The sequence below is a fragment of the Corvus brachyrhynchos genome, unplaced genomic scaffold (genome assembly GCF_000691975.1).
Source record: "Corvus brachyrhynchos isolate BGI_N302 unplaced genomic scaffold, ASM69197v1 scaffold426, whole genome shotgun sequence".
In the NCBI taxonomy this organism is placed as follows: Eukaryota; Metazoa; Chordata; class Aves; order Passeriformes; family Corvidae; genus Corvus; species Corvus brachyrhynchos.
Window position 1 is genome coordinate 123,641 of NW_008238653.1, and position 10,373 is coordinate 134,013.

A 10,373-nucleotide genomic window follows, 5' to 3' on the forward strand; every position below is an offset into this window, starting at 1 on the left:
CGAGTTAGGGGGGCTGCATCGCCAATTAGCGGGGCTGCATCGCCAATTAGCGGGGCTGCATCGCCAATTAGCGGGGCTGCATCATCAATTAGCGGGGCTGCATCACTCATTAACGGCAGTAGATCGCTCATTAACAGGGCTGGAGCACCAATTAACGGGGCTGGGCGCACGTCCCACCGTCAGTTAAAGCGGCTGGATCCTGACCCTTATGGTTAATTAAGGTGCTAAATGGAACTGGATCCTCATCCCATCGTAATTAATGGGTCTGGATCCACATCCCGTTGTTCATAAAGGCACGAATTGGGCCTGGATCCCGGTTGCCACCACCAGTGCTGGCCTCCATGTGGCCTGGTGGCACTGGTCACCACTGACCCCAGGGTGCCCCCTGCCCCCGTTCAAACTCTGCCTTTCTGTGTCAGGTTTAATACATCTGGGAAGCACCTGGGACATTTTGGGACACGGGGATATTTGCGAGGGGTCTGTTACTCTCTCATTATTTCCTGTTTCATTATCAGCACGTTTGGGAAGTGCTGCACATCCGTTCGGCGACCAAAAATGATCTGCAGCAGCCCCTGAGCAGTAACAGCAAATTTACTATGCATAACCACCAAAATCCACATTCTTTGGTGTCATTTTTGCCTCCGAGCCTTAATTCACCTTTTCATTTGCTCCAGCAAAGCTTTTGTAACCGTATGAGTTTCATCACGGAAGCAGGGATTGCCCTGCTGAGGGGAGATGTGCCGGAGCTGCAGAGATGATTCTGGAGCCCGGGAGGTGCCAGGGGGACTGGAGAGAAGCCAGTGGAGCCTGGCATGTGCCAAGGAGCCTGGAGAGTAACTTCTGGAGCCCGGGATGTGCTCCAGAATGAGACATGCAGAGGGGTTGCTGCGGGAGTCTGGGAAGTGCTGGGGAGGCTGCAGAGATGATTCTGGAGCCAGGGATGTGCCAGGGGGATTGGAGAGCAGAAAGTGGAGCCCAGGATGTGCTGAGGAGACGCTGCTGGAGCCCGGGATGCTGCTCTGTGAGCATTAGGGGGCATCCCACGATGCGATAAAAGCACGGAACGGGGACGGAGGCACTGCCGAGGCTCAGCACAGCTCATCCATCGGTGCTGCGCGACTGTGTGGGTTTAGAAGCGGGATTCCACGGGAGAAGGGCACAAACCTGTGGGAAACAGGGCTGCCGCCATCTGGGGAAGCCCCTGAGCTGCAGATTCCTGGGAAAAGAGCTGTGGGAACACAAGAGGTGCTTGCCTCGGTGTTCCCTCGCCTTCCCCTAGAATGACTCTCGTAGGAGAGATGGGCTGTGCGAGGATTTGGCTGAGGCACCGCGGCCGCGCCTCTGTCCTTATTCCTTATGTTTGTGAGTGTGTGTGCTACCTCTGAAATTCCCCATCCTGCTCTCCAGCCCTGCTTGGGAGCGCTCAGGACGAGCCGGCAGCCCCCGAGGTCCCCCAGAGCTCTGCCGCAGAGAGCGCTTGTGCCGGCCCCTTCCTTCCTGTGCCCGACCGGGCGGCCACTGAAAGGAACTGCCTCTCTTCTTTCCCTTTGATGCCTTCAGTCCTGTAAAAGCTGGAGCTGAAAGCTTCTTTAAAAGTCCAAACCGCTTTGCTTTTGTTCTCCCTCCCTTTCAGGGAGCTGGGAACCCCGCTCCGGTGCCGGGGAGCGCAGGAACCAGTCCCTGCCCTGTGCTGGTGCAGCCAGAGCCCGAATTCCTTCGGCAGCCTTTGAGAGAGCCTGGCTCCCTCCTGGCTCCTGGGTCACAGGGCTTGGCTGCAGAGCCCATTCCGACGGCAAGGGCGGCTCGCAGAGCGCGGAGGAGTTCCTGGAGGAGTTCCTGGAGGTGTTCCTACCTGCCTGCATTTGTATGCGAGCGGAGCCACCGCTCAGACACCTTTTGTCTGCACTGTCACGCTTCCCTCCCTGTGGCACTCCCTTCCCGGCTCCTTCAGGAGCCGCAGAGCCCGGAATGCCTTGTAAATGAAATGTAAAATCCTCTCTTTTTCTCTTCCCAGTGGGAGGGGGACCAGAACCGCATGCAAAGTGCAGCTGCATCTCTCAAAACACCTCTTGTCCTTCCTAATATATTCCTTCCCACATCCCAGGACTTGTTACCGTGCGAAGGCAGTGAGGATTTTGCTGTTAAAACTGGTGCCCCTTCCCTCCCATCTGCTCCATGCCTATTTCCAGTATTTATCATGGAGCTGTTTCCCAGAGGAGCCATATGGGATCCATAGGTGTCCACACTGCTTCCAATGAAACCCCTGTGTAGAGCAGTGAGTGAAAAGCAATTCATGCCCAAAAGTAGAAAAAAACCACAACAGAACAAATAAAAGCGATTAATCTTGCAGTGTTTGAGGTGATTCCCAAGAGCCTGGCAGGGAAGGGGAGCTGAACCCACCAGGTTTCATGATGTGAGTGTGTGGAAAATGATTTTTAGGGAGAAAACACTTTGATTTACCTCCTGTGATTGTTGCTTATTGCTGAGCTATCCAGGATGGATTTGAGTGCACAAATCCCGTTCCACCGCAGCAGAAGGAGAGTTTTCTTCTCTCGGGACACCTCGGCTGCTGCTGACACAATGCCAAGTGCTTCGGAGTCATAAAGGATCACCAGAGCTGTGGGGCCAGCGGGGGTTAACGGGAGCAGATGTTGGCCGAGTCAATGGCCAGGGAAGAAAAGAACGGGACACGTTCCGGTGTAAATTCCGCCTCCTCAATGCCCGCCCTGACACGGCAAAGAGCAGCTGGAAGGAATAATGGATGAGCTGAACCAGGTGCTGAATTTCTCTAAAGAAATGCAAGAGGCAGAGTTTGAAAAGAATTGCGAAGGCGGGAGGTCCCTCCCTGTGACAAGGAGCAGGGACCCGGGTCCGGTGGGACAGGCAGGGCTGTTCCCGGTGTCACCAGCCCTCCTGCCTTTCCCAGAGCCCTTTTCTCTAGGAAAACTCAGGGAAAACCAGCCTCTCTTGGACCTTCCCGTCTCTTTTAGCTTGGCAGGGTTGGGAGAAGTGCTGCCGATGAAACCAAGTCCTCCGGGCATTTACAAACACTCTGGTCTGTGATCCGAGGCTGCAGACCATGGAGTAATTTGGGTTGGGCTGCAGGGACAAAGCGCAAAGGAGGGCACAAGGAAAATAAATATGGATTTAGATCCTGAGGACGTGGTGAAATGGCCGGGACACCTGAGCTGCCTTTAAAAGACTCCAACAAAAGCACAGAATAGCATCAGCTCCTGTCTCTCTCTTTTACCTTCTCCTTCCACTGTTTGCCTGGGGCCAGATCTTCAGGATGGAGTTATTCTCACCTCGGGGTGTTCCTTGTGCTGCAAGATTTCATGGGAGACTGATAAAACTGGGACAGAAAAATACAAGATAAATAGAGAAAATTGACATTTATTTTTTCCCATTTCAAATCTTACTTTTTGCTTGCTCGTATCCATATAAACAAACGCATCCCCCGTGAAAGGAGCAACTGTAAAAAATGTTGGAAAAAATGATGAGGACTGAGCTGATAAACCTGCTCCACACGCTCTGGCAGAGGGAGGGAAGAGCTGGGCTGACATTTCTGATGGAAGAAAAGCAGGATCACTGAGCATGAGGCTGGAGGGGCCCGGAGAGGCCGCTTGGATGGAGCAACACCTGCCGCCAGCAAAATCTGCTCAGCTCCAACCTTCCCTGGCAGATGTTTGTCCAGCCTGTTCCCAGAAACCCTCAGCGGCCACGACTCCTCACCCTCGCTTGGCATTTCTTTCCAGCCCCCCTTTATTCCCGCTCCGTAGCCCCGTGTCACCCAGGCATCCCTCGCTGGCTTTATCCGTGGTTCTTTTGCTGATTGCTCGTGGCTGTGGAGAATAATTCACTGCCTTCATAAAGCAGGGAGAAAAACAAACCAGTCTGGATTCAATTTTCAGGTCACCTTTAAAATTCACTTGACCATTTCAAAGCAAAATGCAGCTGGCTCTCCACGAGGGACCTCCAGGGCTTTTGCAAAAGAGACTGGACAATTCCTGGGGAACGTGCTGAATCCAGCAGGGATCTGGCAGCAAAGCTGTCTCAACACAAAGTTCCTCAGTTGTCTCAGCAGGGAACCACCGAGGTCCTGAGCAAAGTGGGATTGAGGATGGCTCTGAGCCAAGTGGGATTGAAGCCGGCAGGAAAAGTGCTGTCCCCTCTCCCAGATCCAGGTGTTTGGCTGCCTAAAGCCACTGCTCTCTGCCAGATCCTCTGTGCCTGCTCATCCCTCACACTCCTTGCCCCCTTCAGCCACTCCTTCTCCTCATTTTGCCCCATCCTGCTATTCCCCTCTCCCCTCTGACCATGCTTTGCAGCACTTCCATCTCCCCCTTCCAACTCTTGCTCACAGAGCTCTCCCACAGCTCCTCTTTTCCTGCCCTCTGCTCTTCCGGCTGACCCCATGTACAACATCCAGCAGCCTGAGGACAACAGACACCTCCAGAGATCCCCTTCTCCACCCACACCTGTGTCCCAGGCCTGGATCACCATGCAGAGCTGGAGATCAGAAGCTACAAAAGAATCTCTGCATTTTCTCCCAAATCCTTCCTGAAATCTCCTCTTTTCCAGCAAAACCCCACCAAGTTTGACTGGTCTTGTCTGCCATGGCAGCCAGTGTTGTCTCACTGCTTCTCTGTGCTCCACAGCCCACCAGATTGTCCCATCTGCCGTCTCTTGCCTTGATGTGAGATTCTCGGCTCTGACACCAGAGCTGCATTTTCACGCTGCATTTTTGTAGCTCCCAGCAAAAGGTGATGGAGACTCCTGGGTGCTCCTGCAGGAGGGCTCCAGATTCCTTTAATAAATGCAAATTGCATACACAGATTGAATCACTGGGTTCTGGAGTGGGTTGGGTGGAAAGGGGCCTTAGAGTTCATCCCATTCTAGGGACACCTCCCACTGTCCCAGGCTGCTCCCAGCCCCGTCCAGCCTGGCCTTGGACACTGCCAGGGATCCAGGGGCAGCCACAGCTGCTCTGGGCAGCTGTGCCAGGGCTGGACAGCCCTTTCCATGAAGGAATTTTCCCAATATCCAACCTGAACCATTGGCACAACCTTCCCTATTGTCCTGTCCCCTGCTCCCTGCGAGCAGTGCCTGACCCCCGCCTGGCTGCCCCCTCCTGTCAGGGAGCTGTGGAGTCTTTCAGACACTGTTCCCATGTCTCCCTTGGGCTCCAGTTCTCCCCACTGCCCACCAGTCTGTCCTGAATCTCTCTTCTTGCTTCTCCTGGACCTTCTCCTGTGGTTTCCACCTTTCCTTACATGACATGCCCCAAACTGGACCTGCTCCTGTAAACCCTCAGCTATCCCTTGTGCTGCCAAACACCTCTCAGGTGGCTTTAACTGGTTTTCCAAGCACCCCAGGATGAGGTTCTGAGAGTCGGGAGCAGTCTGGGTGTGCTGTTTAATATTCCCCTTACTGCAGTCATGGCTCTCTCGGCAGCAGCCCAGCACCTTATTATTGTGGTGGGCATCTGCTTGCACTTGGCATCTTTAAAGGCTGGGGGTTTTAAAAGGTTTTAAAACAAGCTGGTGATCCCCCTGAGTTCCCAGCCTCCTTTGCCAGCCACCTCCCTCCTTCCCTGGGTCCAGACCAATGCTCCCTTGCTCATTCTCCTCCTGCTGATGGAGCCTTTTCTTCTTCTCCTTAATGAATCCTTCCTATTTCCATCTCAATTTGGCCTTTCTGATGTCTCCCCACATGCTTATGCTCCCCTTGTAACTGTCCTTAGTAATTTGACCTAGTTCCCATTTCCCATAAACCTTTTTTGTTGAGCCTGAGGTCGGTGAGGAGCTTGCGATGTAGCCAGGCTGGTTCCTGCTACATTTCCTATTGGGATGGGTTCTGTGTGTGCTGCTTGCAGCATTTCTTTGAAGTCCCGCCAGTTTCCTCAACTCCTTTCACTTTTAAACATGCCTCCCATCAGATCCTACTTCCCGCTTCTCCAAAAGTCTCGGCGACCGTTGTCTTTATTTTCCCCTTTTCTCCCACATCCCTCCATGAGGGGTGTGAGCTCGGGCACTCCACGCACAGTCTTGGCCGGTTTTCCTCCTGCCTTTACATTCCAAACCAGTGTCTGGTGCTGGTTGCTGCCCGTGCCCCGCTCTGTCCCTCTCCCAGTGGCACCAGTCAGCCCAGTGACAGCAGTGATGCAGAGAAGCCGCCCTGCCTGGAGCCGTCCCAGCCCTCGCTGGCGTCAGCGGGCACATGCCCAGCTCTTCGTTCCCACACTGGGCATTTTACAGTTCACGAAGTTAAGAGGATTTTGCTTTTCTCCTCTCTCTAAATCCAATGCAGAGTCAGTTTAATACTGGACTCGCTCCCTGTTACAGCCAGGCTGCGAGTAATGGAGTAATTGGTATTTCCCAGCACTAAATACTGGGATCCCGGGGCTTTCTGGCTACACAAATACCAGTTACGGGCTCCTCCCAGCCAGGAGGCAGCCCAGCACTGCTGGGAACACCGGGATGTCACAGGAGATGCTCCCAGGAGCTCTCCACAGTGACCTACAGGAATGTCCCCTCCCAAGCCTTCGGCTCATCCTGGGGTTCACTGCATAACGCTCCTGTGCTGGGGGTCAGCAGAGCTGCTGACCAGGGATGGTCCAGAAGGGTTTGGGAATGGTTCCTCAAGCCTGACCAGCCCTGAGAGCTGGAGGTGGGACTGCAAGGGTGGGATTCATCCGACCGCTGTAGCTGTGTGTGATGGAGCCACGGGTGAACGGGGCCAGACTGTGCCGTGGTGGAAGATGCAGGACAGAAGCACCAAGGAAAGGAAAGGAGACAGCCCACCTCATCTTCCAAATATTCCTCCAAGGGAAAGGGTGTGGAGCCAGCCCTCAGGTGAGGAAATGTCCTCAGAGGTGTCTAGAAGGGGACAAGGGATAGACATGGCACAGCCAGCTCCTGGCACCTCAGGGAGGGACAGACCAACCTGGCATCCCAAAGGAGCAGCATCCTGACCGTAGGTGTTGAGCACAGTTTGGGGTGTGCGGGGGCTGATCAGGACACTGAGCTGCTGCCACCTCCTTCTCCAGCCCTTCACGCTCCTGACCAGCGCCCGGCTGGTGAATCAGGACACTTGGTTGGTGAATCAAGATTCGGTCAGTGAGTTGGGACTTTTGGCCATTGAATCAGGACTCAGCCAGTGATCGGGACTCTCAGCTGGTGAATCAGGACTCAGCCAATGGTCAGGACTCTCGCCCAGTGAACCTGGACTCTTGGTTGGTGAATGTGGACTCTTGGTCGGTGAATCAGGACTCACCTAATGAATCCCGACTCCGGATATTTTGTTTCAGGCAGCCAGAGTTTGTCAAGGGAAGAAAGGCTCCTTGTCTCGGGGTCGTGGCTCTAATCCTGTTATGTGTCTGCGAGAGAAAAGAGGACGGCGGAGAGAGGAGGACAGGCCCACTGCCGATGCCAATTCCCTGCCCGCATCCCGTGCCAGCCCTTTCTGGCCACAACGGGCCATCTCCCCTCCCAGCAAACCAACCAAGCATTGAAATTTAATAGCTCTCCGGCCTCTCTCTCCATCCCAGTGATTAGGCCTGTGATTAAAGCCCATGTGTTGCTCTGCTGGCTGGGAGGCAAATTCCTCCACAGGGCCCGTGAAATCGGCTCCGAGCACGGTACACGGCGCCTGCTCCTCGCCTTTCCCGTGTCTGACCAGGCGCTGGCGGGGAGCCCTCGGATAACCCCATCCATCCCTCCAGACCACGCTCCTCCCTGCTCTGGGAAAGCCAGAGGGGATAAGAGCCCGCGGGCTGGGGCTGGGCTGGTACCCCCGGGGGAGATGGAGGCACGGCGAGGGACACTGACCCCGGAGCCAGATGGGGCTCCAGGGCTCGTGGCCGGCTGGAGCGAGGCAGGGAACGGAGGCTGTGCCTTCCCGTGGGAGACAGGAGCACGCCAGGAAGGTGAGTAGGGTCTGAGGGAGCGGGAGCAGCCAGGGGGAATGATGGGGTCAGAACAATACCCCAGAGCAGGGGCACAGGGTGACAAATCCCCCAGCGCTCCCAACCTGTGTGTGAGCAGGAGCATCCTTAAACCTGCTTAAATCCTTGTGACCCAGTTTTGTCCTGAATCCCAGTAAGTCCCTCCAGCCCGTGGGGGTGAGCGGCTGCAGCCGAGGATGGCTCCTGAATCCAGGACTCCTCTGTGGGTCATCCCTCACAGCTCCGAGATAGGGCCTGCACCGAGGAGCCACCGCCCGCCTTTGTGGAGGGGACGGTCCCACTGCTGACCCGGACCACACTGGGCTTCTTGGAAGGGACAAAAACGGGTGGCGAGGGAATGTGGGCACCGCTCCAAGGTGGGCACCTCTGCGTGGGGCCACGGCAGGTCCAGGATGGATGGGCTGTGCCAGGGTTGAGGGCCTGTGCCGTGTCACCCTCAGCTCCACGATGTCACTGTCCATGATGGATTGGCTGTGCTGGGACAGAGGGGCTGTGCCACGTCACCCTCACCTCCATGGTGTCACTGTCCTGTGCTGTGCCAGCCTCACCTCCACGGTGACACCACGGCAGATGTCTCCCCAGGCAGTGTCCAGCCGGCCGGACCCACAGGCACTGTGAGGAAGGATCCCAGTGAGGAGCAGACGGTTTCCAGATCCCACCACACAGCCCTGGGTGGACTCGCTCCTTGGCTGCCCCATCCCGTTCTGTGTCTCCCTGCATCCCACCTTGCTGATTCCCTCCAAGGGCAGCTGGAGATGAGGGGTGCCTCCCTCATCCTGCACTGCCCCTGCCTCCTCTTCCCTGCATCACCCACAACGCTACATCATCCTCGCATTCCCAATCCCCTCCGACATCCCTCTCCTCACACAACCATTTCTTCTCCCCTCACTGCTCACACACAAGCACAGATCCTCTCCCATCACAGCGATGCTCATCCCACTCCAGCTCCCTTTCCCTCCCTCCCCGTCCCACAGGAAGCCTGTGCCCAGCCTCTGCCCATGCCAGGACATCCCACCTTTCCTCGGGGTTTCCTCAGGCATCAGCATCTCCTCTCTGCTCTGCTGGGCTCTGGCTCCACCAGCACAACTCTCTCCCCCCGCCCCACCCTTTTTGTTGCTGTGTCCACATTCCCAGTGCTCTATCCATGGTTGTACCTGTCCTGCAGCTCCGTGCTGGAAGGGGAATGGCAAAGACCAAACCCTGCCGGTGCTGGTGAGCCGCTCGCTCTGCCTCGCATGACTGCCGGGATCGACTGCCGGCTCCCTCCACCACTCCTCAGTTTTTAATCTCCCCAAGCAAGCCGAGAATTAATTATTTAGCAGCTCACAGAACGCATCGGGAACATCCGATCCACGCGGAGCTGCGGCTCTGGCTCCCACCTACCCCGGGAGAGCGCCGGCTGCATCCCTGACGTGCCGCACACTTAATATTGTGTGGTGATTAATGGCTTTGTGTCCTCTCTCTCAAGGAACCCAGAGTGTTGGCTCGTGGATGAATCCATCTCCAGAAGAAATCAGTTCCTGCTGGAAGCAAGACGGAGCCATGACTGGAGGGGAGGGTGGTGGGAGTGCTGGGACTCCCTGGGGAGAGATCCCCGCTCCATGCTCGATCCCGGGGGATGGCAGCAGGGCCAGCCTGACCTTGCCAAAGCCACTGGGACAGTGGCACCGGTTCTTCTCCACGCAGATGGAAACTGGGAGCTGGGGGGTGACAACCCTGGGGCGTCTCACCCAAAATCCCGCTGACAGCCTGGTCAGCTCCACTGAAGGAGGCTGTTGGAGCAGGAGTGGTTGGGAGCCGTCACCCCGTGTGCAGCCACACTGTTTGGGGGGACTCATGGTGGGGACAGGGATGGGGATGGAGCAAACCCTGGAGCAGCCCAGGCACCTCCACCAGACATCCCAGGGTGTCCCATCTGCTCCTGAGCGTGTCCGGGGTGGCAGGATGTGCTGCACCCCTGGCCTGGCAGAGGCAGGAAGGTGCCTGGAGAGGGTGAGAAGGGGGGACCAGGCACCCACCACCCCCGGGTGACGCTCAGATGGGACCCTGTGCAAGCAGGGACTGAATCCCGCCATGTCCATGTCGGGAGATCGCAGGCACCGGCAAGAGGCTTAACTTTAAAAAAAAAATGGTTTATTTATTTCAAGATATTCCTCTTTTTTTTTTTCCCTCCTTTTTTGTTGTTTTCACCTGTATTTCAAAAAAAGTGGGGCAAAAGTACAAAAAAAGTCAGTTGCGGAACGGCAAAGGTTTAGAAATCACAGCGCGGAACGAACCCAAGCGAGAAACACGGAGCACGAACCAAACACCCCCACGACACGGCCGAATTATGACTGGATTTTTTGTTTTCCTCTGTACAAAACACACCAAAGCATGCCACGGAGCGGGAAGGGACACAGCGGCTGGG

At 55.9% G+C, this 10,373-nt stretch overlaps 1 protein-coding gene and 1 long non-coding RNA gene across 3 annotated transcripts; one reads left to right on the plus strand and one right to left on the minus strand.

The window, feature by feature from the left end:
• Positions 1-4,979: 4,979 nt before the first annotated feature.
• LOC108447503 lies at positions 4,980-9,438 on the minus strand. 2 transcript variants are annotated; one of them, XR_001863104.1, is made up of 3 exons: positions 9,121-9,263; positions 8,477-8,578; positions 4,980-7,378 (listed from the first exon to the last, which is right to left on the minus strand). It is a non-coding gene; the product is annotated as an uncharacterized LOC108447503 (long non-coding RNA). The 2 variants fall into 2 exon arrangements; XR_001863103.1 differs by lacking the exon at positions 4,980-7,378 and adding an exon at positions 9,350-9,438 and having other exon boundaries at positions 7,922-8,578; positions 9,121-9,253.
• LOC108447502 lies at positions 7,565-10,112 on the plus strand. Its single transcript, XM_017737681.1, has 2 exons — positions 7,565-7,927; positions 9,435-10,112. Exons 1-2 carry the CDS (start codon positions 7,804-7,806, stop codon positions 9,995-9,997), a joined length of 687 nt encoding a protein of 228 aa, XP_017593170.1. The 5' UTR covers positions 7,565-7,803; the 3' UTR covers positions 9,998-10,112.
• Positions 10,113-10,373: the final 261 nt, after the last annotated feature.